This window comes from Sus scrofa, chromosome 3 (assembly GCF_000003025.6).
Source record: "Sus scrofa isolate TJ Tabasco breed Duroc chromosome 3, Sscrofa11.1, whole genome shotgun sequence".
Lineage (NCBI taxonomy): Eukaryota > Metazoa > Chordata > Mammalia > Artiodactyla > Suidae > Sus > Sus scrofa.
Window position 1 is genome coordinate 40,438,198 of NC_010445.4, and position 22,116 is coordinate 40,460,313.

The 22,116-nt window shown below is 57.4% G+C and overlaps 2 protein-coding genes across 16 annotated transcripts in view; both read left to right on the forward strand.

Annotated features, from left to right (window-relative positions):
• C3H16orf91 (chromosome 3 C16orf91 homolog) lies at window positions 1,222-3,012 on the forward strand. Its single transcript, XM_003124722.4, has 2 exons — window positions 1,222-1,924; window positions 2,001-3,012. Exons 1-2 carry the CDS (start codon window positions 1,893-1,895, stop codon window positions 2,392-2,394), a joined length of 426 nt encoding a protein of 141 aa, XP_003124770.1. The 5' UTR covers window positions 1,222-1,892; the 3' UTR covers window positions 2,395-3,012.
• Window positions 6,800-22,116, forward strand: part of UNKL (unkempt family like zinc finger) — a 68,054-nt gene continuing 52,737 nt past the window's right edge. For 5 of the 15 annotated variants that reach the window (XM_013987783.2, XM_013987785.2, XM_013987787.2 and 2 more), the window contains exons 1-4: window positions 6,800-6,934; window positions 8,054-8,263; window positions 18,412-18,588; window positions 18,970-19,103. In XM_013987783.2, the coding sequence (XP_013843237.1) occupies window positions 6,858-6,934; window positions 8,054-8,263; window positions 18,412-18,588; window positions 18,970-19,103 (598 nt within the window). In that variant the 5' untranslated portion in view covers window positions 6,800-6,857. Of the gene's footprint in view, window positions 6,935-8,053; window positions 8,280-8,310; window positions 8,374-9,076; window positions 9,160-11,858; window positions 12,059-18,411; window positions 18,589-18,969; window positions 19,104-22,116 lie in introns of those variants that run through there. The other 10 variants (XM_013987791.2, XM_021086858.1, XM_021086857.1 and 7 more) reach the window with 9 other exon arrangements.

Here is a 22,116-nt window from a genome sequence, read left to right on the forward strand (position 1 = left end):
CTAACCTCAGGGCTCTTTGATCTCCACCTCCTCCAGGAAGCCCTACAGACTGCACACCAGAGTGATGGTGGCCCATTCTCCCCACACTTAGCACCCCCTCCTCCCACCCACAGCAGGTGCTCCTGGGGTTCCCGGTGGCTGAACTGGTTTGCCCGTGATTCTGGGTGGGGTTCTGGCATGGAAAAGGTGGGGTGGGGCCCAGTGAGAAAGGAGGATATGGGCACACAGGTGCCTCTGTTGACACAGCAGCTCAACACAGTTCTGGGTTTGGATCGGAGCCTCCGCCGGGCATCCGGGGTGGAGCAGGGAGGTCTCCCAGATGTTGCTGAGCTGGGAACCCTCCAGCCTGCCACCTTTGCTCACCTGTCTCTAGAGTTTCTGGGGGGCGAAGAATAGTGCCCATGGCTGGTGCTTCTCCCGCCACAAAGCAGGCGCAGGAGATCCTCCAGAGGCAGAGGTGCTGACCAGGGCGGCTGCACGTTACAGCTGCAACTAAACAGGCTCCCTCGTCATCTGGCTCTGCAAGAATGAGGTAGCTGAACTTCAGCGCCCCTGAGAGCAGTTCGGGGCGGAGATCAGGAACAGGGCACCCTGTGCTCTGGGAAAAACTGGCAGAACGGGCCTTCAGAGAGTTGGGTGTTTTCCGGAGATTTTATGAGTCCAGTTTCTTTCATCTCCTCATATCCAGAGGAGCACTGAGCTCATTAACTGAGACAACTGGGCCTCCAGACAAGCCGCGACCTCCTGCCAAGAATATATGCACTGACCACATATGCACTGACCTTCCTGATGCCTCTTTGGGGCACTTCCTCACCCGTCTCATTTTGCCAGAAATAAAACTTAACTCAATGCTCCCATTGTGTGTGTGTGTGTGTGTGTGTTTGCTGCCGACACAGTTCACAAGGTGGCCTTGTTATCTGATTTTGTCACTAAGTCACCCCCCCCAACACATCTCCACAGTCTGCTGGTGCCTGGCTCCTATGTGGTCTTCAGACAGGACGGCTCGGCAAAGCCAGGGCCAGTGTGCTTTGACGGCAGAGGCAGCAGCTTCGCTATGAAGAGACCTGGGGAACCCGGTAGACAGAGGCCCTGGACAGCCCGACTCCCGAAGTGGACGGGAAGTTTCCCCAGGAGCACGCGGCAGCCTCTGTGCACAGAGATGACGGCGTGCTAGGCGCTGCACACCTGGTTACGTTGGCCTCCCGGAGAGGGAGCTGTGTCCCACTTTCTGCCAGCTTCGCGGAAGCCGCGGGTGTGCCCTGCCGCGGTGGGTTTGGGATCTCGGCCCTGCGACTGAGCAGTGCGCGGAAAAGCCTGTCCCGCAAGCAGGGCAGTTTGTGTGCGCAGTTTGTGTTTCTGTGCGCAGCACAGAGCAACGAAGAGCGCCCGCGGCCACGGGACAGGGGTCATCAGTCGAGAGAACGAGATCTCTGTGGCTGAAAGTCCAAGGAAGAGAGCAAAACGGAAAGGAGTCGTCGAGGGGCTGCGTCTGTACGGCGGGTGGGGTGCGGAGTGTCAGCTCAGAGCGCCGATCTTGGGTGAGCGCAGCCGACCAGGAAACCCGCTCTGAGGCGAGCTCATCGGACCACCGCGCCAGCGCCCGATCCCCGCCCGCGGCCTCAAGCCTGGCTTCGAAGCCCAAGGGCCGGACCACTTGCTCCGTTTCGGGCCGATGGTGAACTACATTTCCCGGCAGGCGCGCGCGGCCGGCCGGGGGCGGGCCTGTGGCGGAAGAGGCCTCCGGAGGAGGCGGGTCATTTCCGTTGCGCGCGTGGGCCCCACGTTCTGTAGTCGTGAGCGGAGGCCCGGAAAGGCGCCCAGCTTCCGGCTTCGCGCGACGGAAGTGACGCAAACGCGGCGCGCGGCGGCGCCGAGTGTGGACCTGGGTTGCGATGAGCTGTGTCCGTTGTGGGCCGGCGACCGGGTGAGCTCCGCGCGGTCTCAGCGGGACCCAGGGCGGTAGCGGCGGGCGGGCGCGCTCACGGCTTTCTTTCTTCCAGGGCCCTCCGGGCACTGAGGCTGATCCGCTGGACTTCGCGAAGCCTGCATCAGCCCCCTGGTGGCCGGGCTCGAGAGCAGCCCGCGCTCGAAGGCGAGGAGGAGGACGACCCTGACCGTCCTCTTCAGTTTTCCTCCAGCGAAGCCAACCCGTTCCGGTGGACAGTGCAGCACTCCCTGGGAAAGGAGCAGCAGCGGCCCTGGTGGAGAGTGCTGCCCTTCAGCCTGTCAGTCATGGCTCTGATCATCTGGTGCTTCTTTAGGCAGGAGACCAGTGCGGACGGGTGGTTGAGACAGATATTGCAAGAAGAGGTGCCAGAGCCCGGAGATCGTTCTGAAGAGCGTTGCGACCTCGGTGGCCCACGGGGCGAGAACTTAACGGCGCGCCAGCAGTGAGGGAACCGGCATTCGCCTTTAGGCTTTGACGCGACAGAACCGGTCGCGTTTAACCGTTTCTGCCCTGGCTATGCGGGTTCCCAGACCGAAGGGCTTGAATGTCGTGCCTGGTCATGCTGACCCCTTGCAGGCAGAGAAGATTGGCTGCAGATCGCTCCCAGCTCCTGCCTGATGCTTGATGCCCGTCGAATACGCCCAAAGACATTACAGGTCCATAGGAAAAAGGTTGTGGTTGCAGCGTGTGCTGTTGGATTTGCGGTGTCTTTGCACAACATTATCATGTTTCCAGAGCCATGCTGGCGACACTTGTAGTCCAGTTGAACTTGCTTTCTGAGGCAGAATCACTGGCAGAAGGGTTTAAACCTGTTTATTTTACACTGGACTGTGACGTGTGTAAACTGATGTTAGTTTAACAAACTAACAATAAATTTTAACGTGGGAATGTGGAATTAAGCCAGTCCCCTCCCCCCGTTTTTCCGCATTCCTTAAAAAAAAGGAGCCCTCTAGTCTTTTCAGTTCCGTTGTCTGTCTTTGCATGCAGGAAGAGGAACTGAGGAAATACATGCAGGTGATGGAATACATTATCAAACAGTACCAAGAATAATGGGCTTTCTCAGATCTCTGCAAATTTTTATTTTTAGCAAAGCAACAAATTTCTGAGTACAGTAAAATTGACACATATTTCTCTTGACAAATTTCAGGCAATGTTTTTTCAGGGTATTTAAATGATATGTTTCTCAAGTGCTGCTTCGTAGGAAACCTGCTTAATTCTGAACTAAATGCAAGGTGCATAAAGGGAGGACTTGACTTAAGCTTCCAGTGAAACATCTTTTCTTGACACGTCTTTGGTGCCAAAGTTAACTGAAAATTTCTCCCCCTTGACTATTTGAAGGCCGCCAGCCATATGGCAATGTTCTGGTTCTCACAAGGCCTCTGTTGAAGTGCTCTAAGTGTCTGGCCTGCCTGGGTAAATTTTTTTTTTTTTTTTTTTTTTTTTTTTTGTCTTTTTTTGCCATTTCTTGGGCTGCTCCCGCGGCATATGGAGTTTCCCAGGCTAGGGGTCTAATTGGAGCTGCAGCCTCCGGCCTACGCCAGAGCCACAGCAACATGGGATCCGAGCCATGTCTGCAACCTACACCACAGCTCACGGCAACTCCGGATCCCCAACCCACTGAGCAAGGGCAGGGACTGAACCCGAAACCTCATGGTTCCTAGTCGGATTCATTAACCACTGTGCCACGACAAGGAACTCCTGCCTGGGTAAATTATACTTGTCAGGGAGGTGGGGCTGAGATAAGTATATTCATTTTTTAAAGACGGAGAGACCAAGATTCGGAAAGATGGCTCTAATCCTAGCTCAGGCCACATGGTCAGTCCCAGTGGCAGCAGAGAAGTAAGATGTCCTTTCTCTGGCCTGGCCAGGTTTTGATCTGTTTGGTTGTGAACCGTTTTTTTGGAGCAGCAGTCATTCAAACCCAGATCCTTGCTTTATTCTCACTAGCTCCTGCAGGGAATAAAAAGAGTAAGAATTTTTTTTTTTTTTTTTTTTTTTTTTTGCTTTTTTAGGGCCACACATGTAGCATATGGAAATTGCCAGGCTAGGGGTCGAATCGGAGCTGCAGCTGCTGGCCTATGTCACAGCCACAGCAATGCAGGATCCGAGCCTACACCCCACCTCATGGCAGTTACTGATACTTAACCCACTGAGCGAGGCCAGGGATTGAACCCACGTCCTCATGGTTACTAGTTGGGTTCATTACTGCTGAGCCACAACAGGAACTCTGAATTTTTGTTTTAATTAACTTTCAGGGAGTTCCTGCTGTGGCTCAGCAGATTGAGAACATGACATAGTGTCCGTGAGGATGCCAGTCGGATCCCTGGCCTTGCTCAAGGGGTTAAGGATCCGGCGTTGTCTGAGCTGTGCCATGGGGTAGGTCGCAGACACAGCTCAGATCCTGCATTGCTGTGGCGCAGTCCGGCAGCTGTCGTTCCAATTTGACCCTTAGCCTGGGAGCCTCCATATGCCGCGGGTGCGGCCCTTAATAAAAAGACAAAAAACGAGAAACTTTCATGTGACCAAAGCCATGTGATTTATCTGAACAAGTTAGACCCTAATTAGCAAAAGGAAGAGAATTAGAAACACTAATAATTCCACCACCTAGAGGTAATTGCTGTGAACTCTTTGTTGGGCAGGAGGAGCAAGTTATCCTTTATTTTTTATTCTTTTTAGGCCACACCCGCTTCATAGGGAGGTTCCCAGGCTAGGGGTCGAATCGGAGCTACAGCTGCCGGCCTACACCGCAGCCACAGCAACGCAGGATCTGAGCCGCGTCGGCAATCTACACCCCACCTCATGGCAGTTTCTGATCCTTAACCCACTGAGCGAGGCCTCGGATGGAACCCACAACCTCCGGGTTCCTAGTCGGATTTGCTTCTGCTGCATCATGACGGGAATTCCTACATCCTGACAGTTTTAAGATCAGTTTATTCCGCCTCCAAAGAAGCATTTTCCGGCTTGATTTTCTTCAAAAATATTGTAGTGACTTTTTGCCATCTTAATTTCCAGGCTTAAATGTAATGTGTGTAAAGCTAATTCATTTAGACAGTGAACAGAAGGTAGTCAGTCATCCCACCAGCAAGTGGTAGCTTTTGTTATTTTACTGTGTTACATGTACTGGAAAGTAACTCCGGTACTTGGGAACAAATGTATGGAACTGCTCTATCTTTGTTTTGTCACTTCACGTCTTTCACGCCCTGAGCAATCGTCAGAAGGACTGTCATTCATTCTCTTTCAGGTGCTCTTCACTTTTTTGCTAGTTGATAAGTCTTTCCTTCCTTCCTTTCTCCCTTTCTCTCTCTCTCTCTCTCTTTCTTGCAGCTGCACCCACAGCATATGGAGGTTCCCAGGCCAGGGGTTGAATTGGAGCTGCAGCTGCCAGGCTGCACCACAGCCACAGCAACTCGGGATCCGAGCTGTGTCTTCGACCTACACCACAGCTCACAGCAATGCTGGCTTCTTCACCCACTGAGCGAGGCCAGGCATTGAACCTGAATCCTCATGGGTACTAGTCAGGTTTATTACCACTGAGCCACAATGGGAACTCCTAACTGATAATTATATTTGTACATAAATCTTGGTCTGAATCTTTAAGGTGGGAGTTTCTAGAAATGTAACACATTATTTTCTGTAAAGGTCAGTACCCTTTCCACCTCCCAGCCACACTTCCTTCAAGGGTTTGTCTTGCTGCAGGTCACCGGCATTGGGGTTGCTCCTCAGATAAAAAAAAGTTGACCCGATCCATGGGCTCTTCCTTGTTTTCATCCGCATTTAAAGAGAATTACTGGAGTTCCCCGGTGCAGCAGGTTAAGGATCTGATGTTTTCACTTCTGTAGCTCAGGTGCAGCTGTGGCTGGGGTTTGATCCCCGGCCCAGGAACTTCCACCTGCCAGCGGTTGTGGCAGAAAAAAAAAGTTACCAGCTAGGTTGAACACTTAAAAGGATGTCTCCTATGCTGAGTGTTTACCACATAATGTACTCTGGACCTGAATTCTCTTTCCTGAAATGCACACCCTGCTTCCTCCTCCAGGGCCAGCAGAGCTGGAGCCCTGTTTGTGAGGCTTTGCGGCCTCCTGCCTCCCTCAGTTTCCACCCTCTGCATCCCACCCCCTCCACCCCCGCGGTGTTGGTGACAGGTGTGTCTCCCTTGCCTGCGAGCCTCTTTCTTGGATCCTTTTTGGTTCTATTGATACAAAATTCACATATTTTTCAATTCTCTCATTGAAAGTATACAGCTGAAAATTTTTAGTATATTTGCGGGAGGGGGGGTTAACCATTATCGTAGTCTAATTTTAGGACATGTTCGTAACTCCTAAACGACATCCAGGAGCAGTCAGGCTCCCTTTTCCCCCACCTTTCCCACTCCCAGCCCTAAGCAATTGGAGCCGTTCTCTCCCGTCTCAGCACCCAGCCCGGGGGGTCAGAGTCGTCAACGAGTGAAGGCGAGTGTAGCAGCCTGGGTGCGTTTCCTCTCCTCCCGCTTGCTCCATCTTCTCCCCCAGATCCGCGTCGCGTAGGGCGCTGCCGACTCGTGTAGAGCGCGCGGGGCAGCCGTGGTGGGGTGAAGGCGGCAGCGGGGCGGGGGGCCGAGCAGGTGCGGCGTGGGCCGTGAACGTGGATGCCTGCGGGCCGGTGCGTGTGGGGGCCACCGGCCGAGCCGGCGGGCTTGGGGCGTGGCGGAGCCCGGGGTGCGCGCACCCCTCCAGCGAGCGCCAGGTGCTGCAAGGCTCGCGGTGCCACCCTCTCCGCGCTGGGCGCCGGATGGGGGCGTGGTGCGAGGGCGTGGCGTGGCGGGAGGGCGTGGCTGTCCGGGCGGGGGGCGCGGGTGGGCTCCGCGCGGGGGGAGATCCGGAGGGGCGGGGGCGGGCCCGCGTGGCGCATGCGCGCTGCATTGTTTTGACTGAAAATGCCGTCGGTTTCGAAAGCGGCGGCGGCGGCGCTGAGCGGGTCCCCCCCGCAGACCGAGAAGCCGACCCACTACAGGTCAGTGCCCCAGCCGGCCGCCGCGGAGGCGGGGGCGAGGCGGGGGGGACAGCTCCGCGCGCCCCCGGCCCGCGCGCCCGCGCCCCCGCACCCCTGGGCCTGGGAGCCGCCGCCGGGTGCGGCCTGGGGCCTCGCGCCGCCCCCCGCCTCGCTCTCCCCGCCTCTCTGGTCTCACCTGCGGCCCCTTGGCCCGCCAGCCTCTCATGCTCCGCGCTGCGCCTGGGCTCTAGGCGGGTGGACTGCCATCCTACTCGGCTGCTGCCACATTTGGACAGGAGGCGGCGCCCAGGGTCTAGGGTGGCAGCTGGGCTTGGGGGCGGGGAACTGGGTCGGGGGTCTAGACGTCTGGGTTCGGGTAGGAGAAGAGCGCCTGGGGTCGTGGTCGGGGACCGCCGAGAATGCGCCTGTGGTCGGAAGTGGGGGACCCCGACTGGAGTTGGGGAGGAGGGCAGCCTCCGCCTGGGGTCGGAAATAGTACCGGGGCTTGGGGCAGCGGCTCTCCTAGAATCCCCGTATCGCACCTGAAGTTGGGGGCCGCGTTTGTGGTCTGGATGGGGGGCTGCGCATGGGGTCTGGGGGGTCGCACCTGCGGTCCGGGAAACTCTCCTGGGATGTGTGTGTGTGTGGGGGGGGGTGGCCGCCTGGAATCGTCTGGAGTGAGTGTAATGCCTGAGCTGCGCCTGGAGCCAGGAGTCCGTGTCTGGGTTCTGTGGGGTCTCACCTGAGGTCAGGGACCGTGCCTGGGATTGGCGAACCATGTCTGGGATCTGAGGAACGCGCCTGGGTTCAGGGGGCGGGGGGGAGGGGGAGGCGGAAGATCGCACCTGAGGTCGGAATCACACCTGGGCAGCTGCGCCCGGGGTCGGGGGCCGTGCTTAGGATGGAGGATGGGGCTGGGCACCTAGGGTCGGGGATGGGACATCTTGCCTGGGATCCGAGGAACGAGCCTGGCCGGTGGGGGTGGGGGTGGGGGGTGGGGAGGAGGGCGGCAGCGCGAGGGGTCGCGCCTGGGGTCCGGGCCCGCGGGCGCGCGGCGTCCGATCGCTGCCCACGAGTTCCCGGGCCGCCCGCCGGCGGCGGCGGCGGCGGAAGCGACCCGAACGCTGTTTGTCTTTTTAGGTATCTAAAGGAGTTTAGGACAGAGCAGTGCTCCCTGTTTGTGCAGCACAAGTGCGCCCAGCACAGGCCATTTACCTGTTTCCATTGGCATTTCCTAAATCAGCGTCGGCGCAGACCGCTCCGCAGGCGCGACGGCACCTTCAACTACAGCCCGGACGTGTACTGCTCCAAGTACGACGAGGCCAGCGGCGTGTGCCCTGACGGCGACGCGTGAGTGTGCGCGCGCGTAAGCTTGGAGGGCAGCGCCGGCTGCCCACACCTGGGCGGGCGGCAGGCTTGGGCTTTTCAGCACCTGGCACCTGCAGGGCCCTGTCGTCCCTGTGAGTTTTTCCGAGAACCACTGGTCTTGGGGGGCGCGGGGGGTGGGGGGACACATATCCCTGGTTCTCGGCCACTGCAGGAAGGACTGCCAGCGGATGCTGGATCAACCTGGCACGGTGCGAAACGATTCTGCCCCACCTTCTCTGCTTTTCTTGCATTAGAACCAACCCTTAGGAGATACACCTTCTGGGTTTAGGACCATTTTGTAGGCATCACCTGTTTTTTGGAGAGCGCCTGTGGGAATGTTTGCTCACATTATGCAAATACTTCTGGAAAGTTTCTTTTCTTACTGTTGATATGTTTAATTTTTAAGAAAAAAAGCGATAGGAAAGTTATTTACAGGCTATCATTTGTATCACCCTTTTAAAGTTTATGAAATGAAGGTTTTGTGGAGTTCCTGTCGTGGCTCAGTGGTTAACGAATCCGACTAGGAACCAAGAGGTTGTGGATTCCATCCCTGGCCTTTCCCAGTGGGTTAAGGATCCGGCGTTGCCATGAGCTGTGGTGTAGGTCGCAGACGCTGCCCGGATCCCACGTTGCTGTGGCTCTGGTGTAGGCCAGCGGCCACAGCTCCGATTCAACCCCTAGCCTGGGAACCTCCACGTGCCACAGGAGCGGCCCAAGAAATGGCAAAAAAAAAAAAAAAAAGAAAGAAAGAAAGAAAGAAATCAAGGTTTTGTTTTGGTTGATTTTTTTTTTTAGCAAGTTTCCTGATGGTGTGAGGAACAGATGTCTTCATTTTGAAATATGTGGACGGGGAAAACAGGGGAAGCGCCAGGCGGATGGTATGTTCCTATAACCAGCAGAAATTGGTGGCAGGAACTGCTTTTTTCCAGTGGGCCCTTTGAGATGGGGAGGGCCCATTCCTTCCCACCTGGAGGTGAGGTGGCATCGGCTGTGCCCCAGGGCCCTCTGGATAGAGCGACTCATTCAGTTTCTGCTCCGTTCTGGGTCTGATGGGGGCTGCGGTGCTTCTGGTCTTCAAACCCTGATCCTCTGAGGGGAGGCGGTTCTTCAGGTGTGGCCCCTTGTGAGCCCAGCTTTCGCACGGCAGCACGGGGAGCCCCCTGTGAGTCTGTTCTTCGTTTTTGGAAATGCTTAAGCTAGGGAGTAAGCTTTTGATCTCCAGTGACCATCTTCTAAGCATTAGACACTTCCTGAAGGGTTTTTAGTTGAACACCAGAAAGTTACAGGTGTTGTGAAGGCAGCCTGGAGCCTGCAGCAATATTGTAGCCAGGTCTGCTTAGGTTAAGATGATGTGATGGTTTTGTGAAGTTTCGAAGTGGCATTGTTTGCAGTTCCTGTTGGGGCTCAGTGGTAACAAACCAAGCTAGTATCCATGAGGACACGGATTCAATCCCTGGGCCTGCTCCGTAGGTTAAGGATCCGGCATTGCTGTGGCTGTGGTGTAGGCTGGTGGCTACAGCTCCAAGTCAACCCATAGCCTGGGAACCTCCATATGCCGTGGGTGCAGCCCTAAAAAACAAAAACAAAAGAAATGGCATCATTTAATTGCTTCTTGAGCAGCTGTTTCTTGCAAGAGGTCTTCAGAAGAGAGAGGTTTTGGTCTAGCTGAGGCCTGGCCTCTGGCACCTCACTTCCCTTGGCCATGTCAGTCTCCTCCCTGAATCTTAAGTCCTGAGTTGCACCCCCCTGGGGGGGGGCACTGCTGACATCCTGGGGCAGGGATCTGTCACCTGGATATCTGACCCCATTCCAGAGTCCAGGATGGGGGACTAATTGGCAGAATTCATTGGTGATGCTTTTAATGCATGAAAAGAAAGTATGTCGTAACAGCTGTGTAGGGTTCCAGAGTCTGAATGTTCTGGTACTGACTCACCCTCATTGTGGGGGGTCCCCGTGGGATGAAGAGTGACACCTGCCTGTCATTTTATACTGGGCTCAAACATTAAGCGACATTGCAACTTCTTACTATAAAACATTAACATGTGGCCTAAATAGCATGCAGGTTATGACTGAGACGATTGGGACAAAGATGTTGCTTAATACTCTGTTTTGGATGCAGCCCATGCACCCGTACATGCAGCATGAAGGTACACGAGTCTCATTAAAGATTTTTTTGTGTGTGGAGTTCCCGATGTGGCACAGTGAAAACAAATACGGCTAGTATCCGTGAGGATGCGAGTTCGATCTCTGGCCTCGCTCAGCGTGTCCGGGATCCAGCATTACTGTGACCTGTGGTGTAGGTCGCAGACACAGCTCGGATCCAGTGTTGCTGTGGCTGTGGTGGAGGCCGGCAGCTGTAGCTCCGATTTGACCCCTAGCCTGGGAACCTCCATAGGCTGAGGGTGCGGCCCTAAAGAGCCAAAAAAAAAAAAAAAAAAAGATTTTTTGTGTGTGACTTTTACTGAGTATATAAGATGACTTGCTTCAGGCCTGTAGAACAGGCCAGACATCTCCCCAGGAATCTCTCCTTCGTAATGATTGCTCATTCCATAGGAGATGGATTTTCTGAGTTTGTCCTGTTGAATTTCATATTCTGGCTCATGCGGGGTTGCCATGGAATCTGTAAATAGATACTAACTTTTAGAGCAAGGAAAGGGGCTTCCTTTTATTTCAGTTCATGGGTTCTCCAAAGGTCTGTTTTGGTCATATATTGCTTTTTAGGGCCACACCTGTGGCACATGGAGGTTCCCAGCTAGAGGTTGAATCAGAGCTGTAGCCAGTGGCCTACACCACAACCACAGCAATGCCAGATCCAAGCTGTGTCTGCGACCTACACCACAGCTCATGGCAATGTCAGATCCTCAACCCACTGAGCGAGGCCAGGGATCGAACCCACAACCTCATGCTTCCTACTCAGATTCGTTTCCACTGCGCCATGCCGGGAACTCCCCAACCTATCATTTTGAATCATGAAATGTCAAAGAGCAAAGACCCTTCAGCCAAAGTCCTATGATGTTAAGCCTCCAAGGATATTCTGGGAACTTAATGGGCACAGGGTGGGGCTGAGCCATTGCGGGGGAGACCTCGGAGAGTGTTGGCACCCCGATGTCAACTCCTGTCCTAGACAGGTGGTCATTCTCCCCCCTTGCTGTCACCCTGCTCCTGGAGCCCTCTCCCCTGCTGTCACCTTCATTGGCTGGCAATCACTTTCCTCCCCCAGTGTCATACCCCTACTGTCATCCCGTTTCATTGGCAGGTAGTGGGTCATCCTTCTCTCACTGTCACCCTGCCAGTGACCCCTACCATTTGTCACCGCCACCCGCTGTGGGTGCTCAAGCTGTCAGCCCCACTATCATCCCCACCTCCCCATGAGTAACCCCCACCCCGCGTCATCCCCTTTCCCCCGCAGGCAGTCACCTTTCACCTCTGTCACCCCTCCTTCCGTGGCCCCTCCCCCGCCGTCACCCTTGCAGGCGGGCACCCTGTGGGCAGGAGGGCCCCCTCAGCCCAGGTGCTCCGCGGTCCTCCCTCCCGCGGCTCCCTTTGTTCTGGCGGACACGCCCCTTCCCCAGCGAGGGCTGCGATTGGCCGTCCGCGTCACGTGCGCCCCGCCCCGCCCCCGTGGGAACTGGCCTCCCCGCGCTGCCACCGACCCGCCTGGGTCTGCTGCTCTCAACTCGCCCTCCGCGGTGCCCCCGCTGGGAAGGCGCCTCCGAGCTTGAGGTCGGGCCCAGCCCCACCGGGTCGGTGTTTCCCACCTCGCGGATCACGTCTCAGGTATTTCATAGGCTGGGGCTTCGAGGAGAGCGTCGCTTGGCCAGAGGTTTCTTGGGTCCCGCCTCGTCCCGAAATCTGCACTGAGAGTGGCGTGCGGTGTGGACGGCTCCAGGCCCCGAGCGGGTCCCGCTCTCAGCGGGTCTTCACACCTGGAACCTAGGTGTGGTTGACACCTCCCACTAACTGGAGAACACGTGTGCGTTGTGTGCCCGGTGGTCAGGTGTTTACAGAGGTTGGTTCCGAGGCCCCCTTAAGGGTCTCAAGGCCCCTAGGGGAGCATTTTCCTTGAGAGAGGGTTGCGGCAGCCCCAGCTCTGGGGGGTACAGACGGACCATCCTTTTTCCTGATAACCTTCTTTCTGCCGTAGTCAGGCAACCCCTGGGGTGGCCCTTCAGACCCACGTTTTCTAGGTTTTTCTCAGACGCAGGCTTGGCCCATTGCTGTGTTACAACCCGACCGGTTGGCGCTAGGGATCTGCCTGGTTCATAGCGTTCCCTGCCATGTTTCACCCGGCAGGCCTGGCACCTCTCCGCACAGATCCCTCTTTCCTCACAGCACCTGGTGCCTCTGGGGTCCTGGGCCCAATGTCTCCTGGGCGGAAGATGTGTGTGTGTGTGGTGGGGAGCACTTTCCACCTGAATCTGGCACTGTGGGAACTTGCCGGCTTAGAGAAACTTGTGTGTCTGTCCTAGGCGTGGTGTGCCTGCCGTGTCACACTCATCCTTGGTCTGACCTGGCGGTGAGAGGTGCTCATAAGAGGTGCTCGTGCAATGTTTGATTTTAAAAAGTCGGTGTCCCAGGACCTGAGGCGTAGGTGAAAGTCTGCTCAGCTGAGGAGAGTTACAGCCTGTTGCTGTTTACACTGGTATTGGGTGAACTCTGCTTGGGCCTTGGGCGGAGGTGAAAGCCAATGGCCCGCCCAGACCTCGGAGCGTTGTGGTGGTGAGGAGTCAAGGGCTACTTGCAATCGAGAGGAAAACACAGGTTTTTTTGGTTCACAAGTCAGCGCCCTTAGGGGAATTGCAAGCAGGTGCCTCAGAGCTACAAGGGGGCGGGACGGAACAGGACTGGGAGCAGCTGTTAGCACTGGGCGTGCTAAGGCTCTGGAGAGGCTGGCAGGGAGACAGGTTCCTGGGAGAGGGTGGAAGCTTTGCAGGCACAGAGGAGAGAGCTGGGCTTGGTGTCGGGCCATGGTCCCTGGTAGGGAGTAATGAGGGGGTTGCTGACCTGGCTGGCACGCCCTTGGAAGCCAGAGGCTGGGAGGGGGTGTACAGATGGGCGGGGTCCACCTGCACCCCCCCCACCCCCCACCCTGTCCTTAGCGGAGGAGGAGGGGGCTCAAGCTTCTCCCCTCAGGCCCCCCCTTTTGGCGCCCCCACCCCTGAGCCACCCCTCCCCCAGTTGTCCGCGGCACACAGACCTTCCTTTTCCGTCTTTCTGTTGCCACTCATTTCCCATACCCACCTCAGTATGCTCGATTCTGGTGCAGTTCACACCTCCGTTATTTGAGTGCTATGTTCTGGTCCCCACCTATGCCCGAGCTCCTTGAGGCTCTGGAGAGAGTCGTGTTGTACCCCAATGTCCCTCTAAAGCCAGGGGTTCTCCTGGTGCAGCCCCCAGACCACAGTAGCAGCAGCAGCAGCAGCGGCATCCCCTGGGAACTTGCCGGCCCTTTAGATCCCAGGTTCCTGCTGGGAGCAGCGGGATCAGACTGTGCGGGGTTGGCAGGCGCTCCAGGCGGCTCTGGCCTGACTCGTTTGCAAACATTGACGCGTAGTGAGTCTGCATTTGTGGGTCCACTTTTGTTTTGGGTGTGTTGCGACAGGGAAGGGGACAATTTCTGGTTCTCCTGGAGACTGAGATGGCAGCCCTGAGCCCCGGCCTGGTCCCTTGTACCCCTTGCCTGTTCCAGCACTTGCAGAGCACGGCGGCGACCTGTGCGGGCTGTGTGCCACTGCCTCACACCATCCATGGAGCCCTAGTTGGGTGACTAAAGGTCGTGGATGGATTTGAGAACCTCGGGTGACACCCTGAATTTGTCGGGCTGCAGAAGGAGTCTCCCCGGGTCACGTTACAGGTGCTGTAGCATCAGTGATCCCACTGGTCAGCGGCACAGTGACCCTGGGGGCGGATGAGTGAACTCCTGTGGCGGGAAAGCTTCTGCCTGCCGGGCTGGGTTGACCCCTCAGGACGCCCCCTCCCCGCCAGGGCCTCTGCCCTGCCCTGAGGAGGGTCCCGGCGCTGCCACTGTGTTTTCTCTGGGGTTTTCCCTTTTGCCTCTTAGATGTTCTTAGAAGCAGCCATTTTCATTAAACATTCCCCAGTATCTTAAGCTCAGTTCATTGCTTTTCAGTCGTGTGACAAGCAGGAGGTGACATGCCCCGAGTGGAATAATAGCCCCCATTCGGTGCTCAGTGCTGGGGAGAGGGGGCCCATAACCTTGGCTGTGCTCTGGTTGCCGTGGCGACGGTACTGGCAAGGAGACAAAATGATGCTTAGCGCTGACCCCAGAGTCCTAGGGAGTGTCCGGAAATGGGGGGAGTGAGGCAGCCCCTCTGTTCACTCCCTGGAGCTTCTGGGGTGCCGGCAACCTCTGCCACACCCTGCAGCTGGCGCCTCAGCGGTGCTTGGGGTCCCATAGCACCTTTGCAGGGTGTCTTCTGCGTATAAACCTGTAGACACTGCTCCAGCTCTGGTGTGTGGGCCCCCTCTCCCCAGACTCTGGGATTCTTTTGCTTCACTTACAGTAGCTGTATGAGTATTTCTGAAGATCGGAATGGTTTTTTTAAAAATGGTTACTTTCCTATTAGCTTAAGTCCTATTATTTTTTTATTGCAAAACGATGTAACATTAGGAGCTCCCACTGTGGAGCAGTGGGTTAAGGATCTGATTGTTCAGGATGCTGCAGAGATATGGGTTTGATTCCCCGCTCGGAGCAATGGGTTAAAAGCTTTGGCCTTGTGGCAGCTGTGGCACAGGTCACAGCTGCAGCTCGGATTTGATCCCTGGCCTGGGAACGTCCACATGCTGCAGGTGCAGCCATTAAAAAAAAAAAAAAAAAAGCCTGGCATTAAATTTGTCATCTTAGCTTTTTTCGGTGCACAGCTTAGTGGCCTTTGGTCCATTCACATTTTTGTGCAGCCATCACCCCCCCCACACACTTTACCATCCTCAGACCAAAACTCTGTCCCCAAGAAACAGCAGTGCCTTCCGTCCTTTTTTTTTGTTTTGTTTTTTGTTTTTTGTCCTTTTTAGGGCCGCATCCTTGGCATATGGAGGTTCCCAGGCTGGGGGTCGAATCGGAGCTGTAGCCGCAGGCCTGCACCGCAGCCACGGCAACACGGGATCCGAGCCGAGTCTGCGACCTTACACCACAGCTCACGGCAACGCCAGATCCTTAACCCACTGAGCGAGGCCAGGGATCGAACCTGCAACCTCATGGTTCCTAGTTGGATTCATTTCTGCTGTGCTGTGGTGGGAACTCCCTCCTCCCATAATTTCTGATGTGAACAGAGTGTATTCTTGTCCCCACTTGCGACGTAAACTGCAGGTGCCATGCTCCCTCTTCTTAGCGCGTTCCCCGCTCCTAGCTCAGGCCCCATAGACCGCCGCCGTCCTGCCGGCTGCACTGAGCTCGCCTGGGGTTCATTCCGCACCTCGGTGTCTCCGGCCATTGGCGGTTGTGGGTTACCTCTTTGGGACCCTCTGCCTTTGGGGATGGCGGGCAGAGGGTAAGAGCACCGTCCTCTGGGCGGTCCTGCGGCGGCGCTGCTTCCCGGAGACCCGTTTGCACCCCGCTTGCGCAGGTGGGCCTCCCCGTGTGTGGTCATCAGAGCACGGGAGCGCCTCTCACGCTGGAGAGCCTTTGCACTTTCTCTTTTGTAGATGCGTTATTTCTGTGCACACCGGTCTCTCTCTTTCTCTGGGTTTTTATTTATTTACTTACTTTTTGTCTTTTTAGGGCCGCAGCCGCAGCATATGGAGGTTCCCAGGCTAGGGGTTGAATCGGAGCTGTAGCTGCTGCGCCATAAGGCAACTCCCTCCGTGTTTTTATTTAATCAGCGACATCAATGTGTATTATTTATGTGAAAAGCCGGGGAGGGTTCCTTGTTCTAGATGGGGCTCCCTGGCCTGTGCTCGACAACAGCCACCTGGCACCTGTCTGGGTCATATACCGGTGCTTGTGGGAGGCGCAGGGCAGTGCTTGGATGGAAGGGAAACGTGGAATGCGGCCCTGGAGGGAGGGGCTGGAAGCAGGGCTGCCTCTGTGCCTAACACAGTGAGCGCCCCATGCAGGTGCTTGCCCGGCCCACGCACACGGCCTGGAGAGGTTCCTCAGAGCTTCTCTTTGGGAACAGGAAGCAAACCGCTGAAGCCGACAGCTCAGGTCTGGGCACGCGGAGCTCTGCCTGCACACGGCATCCCTTTCCTGCGATACAGTTGTGACTGTATGTTTTTCCTTTTTTCACCAAGTGGGAAGCAAGTTTCCTAGAACCTGCTTTTTCCGATCTTTGGCAATTGGCAGTGACAGCTGGGGTTGCAGTGGGCCGTTTGCACGAAGGTTCTTGCGGGCATTGCTGCGTTTCCAGTTCTTGCCACTCACAAGGGGCACTTGTTCCCTGTGTGTCCGTGTGAGAGGCCCCCGGGGCGGCTGCGTTCGGTCCTCTTGATCTGGATGCTGTGCCTCAGCCGAGGGTTTGGGAAATGGCACAGGCTGTCCAGGTGTGACTTGACACGCTTTCCTGTAAGTGGTGCTATTTCAGGGCAACAGAGAGACCGCCTCGATCCTCCGTCTCCACTGGGCTCTGTTGAAAGTTGCGACACCTGGAGTTCCCGTCGTGGCGCAGTGGAAACTAATCCGACGAGGAACCATGAGGTTGCGGGTTGGGTCCCTGGCCTTGCTCAGTGAGTTAAGTATCCGGCATTGCCGTGAGCTGTGGTGTAGGTCACAGATGTGGCTCGGATCCTGAGTTGCTCTGGCTGTGGTGTAGGCTGGCAGGTGTAGCTCCGATTAGACCCCTAGCCGGGGAATCTCCATATCCCGCGGGTGCGACCCTAAGAAGACAGAAGACAAAAAAGTTGTGACGCCATCTATAAAACTTGCCATTTTAGGAGTTTCCTTCATGGCTCAGCAGATTAAGAACCTGACTAGTATCCATGACGATGCAGGATCAACCCTTCGCCTCCATCAGTGGGTTAAGGATCCAGCATTGCTGCAAATGACAGTGTAGGTCGCAGATGCGGCTCAGATTCTGCGTGGCGGTGGCTGTGGCCGGGAGCTGCAGCTCTGATTCAGCCACGAGCCTGGGCACTTCCATATGCTGCACCTGTGGCCATAAAACTAACAAGAGCAATTTGCCATTTTAACTTTTTTTTTTTCCCCACGGCCACACGGGGGGCGGGCTGCCGGGCCCACTGTGGGCTTGGCTTTTGCCTGGTTGGCTCCAGGGGCCCCGGGCACTTGCCCGGACGTGACCTCCTCTCTGTTGCCCTCATAGCCCGCGCACCCTGGAGCTCCCTGGGCCAAGCGGCCCGCGCTCCAGGCCTCTGTTCCGTCACCTCGCCTGGTGGCCTTCAGGCTGGGTGGCGCCTCAGCCATCCTTTCTTTCACTCTCAGTCTTATCCTCTCAGCTGCCCCCGGAGGTGCTCCAGCCTGTGGACACCAGGGGCAGTGGGCCTCTCCCAGATCCCACACAGGGCCCCCTGCAGTCGCTGGGCGAAGGGCCTCCATCTCAGATCTGAGACTGGCAGCCTTGGGCCCCGCGGGGCTGCTCGGAGGCCGTGGCACATCCCCTCCCATCCTCCCCTGTCTGTGGCTCTTGTCTGGTGGGACTGGCCTTGATGGGGGCTCCGTCCCTGCCGCCTCTGCAGCTGCCACCTACCGGCAGCGTGAGCCCCTTCTCAGAGCGCCGAGTGTGATTGTCCTGGGAGCACGTGGCTCTGGGCCTTGGCGCTGCCCGTGTGTTGCTGCTCCGTCCACCCCTCCCTTGTCTGCTCCCCACCCCGCCGTCCTGTCTCTCCGCCGCAGCCGCCGCATCCAGGCCCCCGCCCCCCGGGGGTCCCGAGAGCCTGTGGGCAGGGGTGGCACAGGTGGCCCGCCCCCGATCTGATGGGGGCTTTGGTTTCCACTTTGGGATCCTGGTGGTGTGTTTTCCGGCCCCCTGTCCGTGAGGGGTTGTCAGGGCTCTGAGTCCGGGCGGGGGGAGGGTCCGGGGCAGGGGCGAGTCTCGGTCCGGTGCTGCTCATCCTCCACCCAGAGCACAGGGACGGGGACGAGACCTCCCTAGCTGGGTGTGGGTTGACCCCATGGTGGCCCTGAGGCCCAGACCGTGTGTATCACCCTATCTGCGCAGGTGTCCGTACCTGCACCGGACGACGGGGGACACGGAGCGCAAGTACCACCTGCGCTACTACAAAACGGGCACCTGCATCCACGAGACGGACGCCCGGGGCCACTGCGTGCGGAACGGGCTGCACTGCGCCTTCGCCCACGGCCCCTTGGATCTGCGGCCGCCCGTGTGCGACATCAGGTGAGCGGGTATCCCGGCGGAGCCTGCTCCCCTCCCCAGTTGCAGGGGTTGCCCGCCCCCCTCCCCGGGTCGCGGGGATCGCCCGCCCAAGCAGCTGTTTCCCGGCCCTGATTTTGCTCTGAGGAGAGAGTCACCCGTTTCCTTCCTCCTGGCTCGGGTGCGAGGGGGCTGGGTGCCCGCCAGGCCTCACGGAACACACTCGGCTCTGGGACCGCTGGGGTTTGGGCCAAGGCCGTTGTCCCAGGACGTGCGGGTGGGGGTGGGAGTGCGGCGGAGGCCCTGGGCCCTCATCCAGGTGGCTCCCTGAAGTGACAGAAGCCAGGGGTTGTCCCCGCTCTGGGGGCCGGGCCGCCGCCGTAACCGCGAGCTGTTTGGTTGCAGGGAGCTGCAGGCCCAGGAGGCCCTACAGAACGGCCAGCTCGGCACTGGGGATGGCGTCCCTGACCTGCAGCCCGGGGTCCTGGCCAGCCAGGCCCTGATGGAGAAGATCCTGGGCGAGGACCCCCGGTGGCAAGGTAACCCCGCGGCCGTCTGTGTGGGCAAAATGCCTGCTTTACAGGTCAGGTGGGAAGGCGAGGCTGCTTCAGCCTCGGCCCCTCCAGTCGTCAGGGGCCAGCCAGGGTCCGAACGGGGCGTCTGGTCCCCTGGCTGCTCTGGGAAGGGGGCTGCGAGGCTGGCACAGCTCCTGCCAGGGCGTCGGGTCCCAGAGCCCAACTGGCATCACCAGCTGGTGCCTGCCCTGCGGCCTCCACCTGGCCTCCATGAGACTTATCAGAAACGGGAGTCCCTGGGCCCGTGTCCCTGACCCGTGTCCCCAGCAGCTTCCGCAGACGGAGGCTCTGGGCGTTGAGCATTTTCCCTGTAAAGTCCTGGGGACACCCACACACCTGTGGAGGCCTGTGCAGCGCCGGCTTTGCAGCCCTCGCTCCCCACACACGGTCCCATCGTGTTGGTCCCCCGCCTCCCCAGCCTCCGGCTGGCCTGTCCCTGGGTATTTGCTGAGGGTGGAGCACGTTCAAGAACAGCCCTCCAGGTGGTGCTGTCGCGATGTCTCCTCCACCCGCCTGGCTCTCCCGTGCCTGGATGTGCTTCAGGGCTGAGGTCTGCTCAGCAGGGGGGGTCCCCGCAGGAGTTTTCTTCTGCTCGCCCCCCACTTGCCCGCCCCCCCATGTCCTCCCTGGGTCGGGGATGAATTGAGAAAGTGGCTGCCCAGGCTGGCTGGGCCTCAGGACCAGCTCCCGTCGCGTCTGGGGGCGGAGGGCCTGGCCCACGTGCATTTGGGGGGGCCACCGTGCCCTGGCACTGTCCCCTTTTGGGGTGTCCCTCTGGGCAGAAGCTCTGCACAGAGGACGGGCAGAGCCCACAGCTCCCTGCCTGCCAGCACCTCCGCCCAGGTTTATCCTGCTGGGAAGCTCCCCTCTCTGGTCAGCCCCTCGGCCTCCCTGGTCTGGGACCCGGGCCCCACGTGGGGGCTCCGGTTCGTGGGCAGGTGAGTGAGGATCCCCTCGTCGGCGCTGGGCTGAGCTTGAGAAGGGGAAGGGGAGGAGGCTCGCTGGGGATCCGGGATCTGTCCAGCATTTGGTGTGGGTCCTGCCTCGTCCCATTCTCGGTAAAGCCAGTGGCGCTGACCTCTCTTCCGACTCAGAAGAGTTGCTCCAGACTGTTGCTTCCACATGTCCATGTTTTTTAGCTTCTTCTTTTTTTTTTTTTTTTTTTTTTTTTTTTTGGTTTTTAGGGCCGCACCTGCAGCATATGGAGGTTCCCAGGCTAGGGGGTGGATCAGAGCTGCAGCCGCCAGTCGACACCACAGCTCACAGCAACACAGGATTTGAGCGGCGTCTGTCCTACACCACAGCTCACGGCCATGCCGGATCCTTACTTAACCCACTGAGCGAGGCCGGGGACGGAACCTGCGTCCTCAGGGATACTGGTCAGATTCGTTTCCGCTGCTCCCCAGCAGGGCCTCCCGGGAACAGTTCCGGCTGATGTGACATTTGTTGCCATTGACCCAGGACTGATGCGTGGCCTTTGACTAAGGGCACAGCTTGCAGCAGGGGTCCCCTTTGTCCCACGTTCTCCAGGTTTGGGACCCCCCGTTATGCTGCTGCCCTGAGGCCCTCCGTGCTCGGCTGCTCGTCCCTCCGCAGCCCTGGCCACCACCCATCTTTCACCCCATCATCGTCATGTCATGAGCCGGGGTCACAGGGCATAGCCTTTGCACTTGCTGCTCTGTGTCCAGGGTCCCCACGTCATTTCGGGCCTTGGTAGCGGCTTTCTGCTCATTGCTGGATGATATCCCACGTCTTGGTGGACCTGCTCATCCGTCACTGCTGACGGGCACCCTGGAGCCCCCGTGTCACTTCTTCGTGGTTCACGTCACGCAGCGCAGGGCCTCGTGTCTGTTGGGAACCTTCAGTCAGTCCTTGGGAACAGATGTCTCACAATTTTTGGCGTTCCTGTGTGGCTCAGCGGGTTAAGGACCAGACTAGGATCACTGAGGATGTGGGTTCGATTCCTGGCCTCGCTCACCAGGTTAAGGATCTGCTGTTGCTGTGGCTGTGGTGTAGACCGGCAGTTGCAGCTCCGTCCTCTAGCCTGGGAACTTCTGTATGTCATGGGTGCAGCCCTAAAAAGGAAAAAAAAGAAAAATGTTAAAGTCACTTTCAGGGCCTATTTTTATTTCAGTTATGGCTTTTTTTTTTTTTTTTTGTCTTTTTAGCTATTTCTTGGGCCACTCCCGCGGCATATGGAGGCTCCCAGGCTAGGGGTCGAATCGGAGCTGTAGCCATTCGCCTACGCCACAGCCACAACAACACGGGATCTGAGCCACGTCTGCAACCTACACCACAGCTCACGGCAACGCCGGATCGTTAACCCACTGAGCAAGGGCAGGGATTGAACCCGCAACCTCATGGTTCCTAGTCGGATTCATTAACCACTGCGCCACGACGGGAACTCCAGTTATGGCTTTTTAAAGCTTAACCAGGACTTCACTTTATTTGGAGGTAATCTTTAACATGCTTTAGTCTGGATTTCTATTTTTTTTTTATGGGCCACACCTGCAGCATATGGAGGGTCAGAGCTGTAGCTGTTGCCCTGCACCACAGCCACAGCCATGTGGGATCTGAGCTGCACTTTCGACCTACTCCACAGCTCACAGCAACACTGGATCGCCAACCCACCAAGGAAGGCCAGGGATCGAACTCACGCCCCTAGGAATACCATTCAAGTTCATTACCACCGAGCCACAATGGGAACACCCTGGATTTCTATTAATATGGGATAATCTTAGGATCAGGATGGCTGATATACAATCTAGCCTAATTAGTTAATGCGGCTTACTCAGACTTTTTTATGGCTTCATTTTGTTTTGTTGTGCTGTGGTTTCTAGGGCCACACTCATGGCATATGGAGGTTCCCAGGCTAGGGGTTGAATCAGAGCTGCAGCTGCTGGCCTGTACCACAGCCACAGCAACACAGGATCTGAGCTGCGTCTTTGCCACAGCTCACGGCAACGCCGGATCCTTA

Excerpts from the sequence above, each read along its gene's own strand:
- C3H16orf91 (XM_003124722.4), top strand. The coding sequence starts at position 1,893 with ATGAGCTGTGTCCGTTGTGGGCCGGCGACCGG. Across the intron at positions 1,925-2,000 it reads CGTTGTGGGCCGGCGACCGG|GGCCCTCCGGGCACTGAGGC; the intron begins GTGAGCTCCGCG and ends TCTTTCTTCCAG.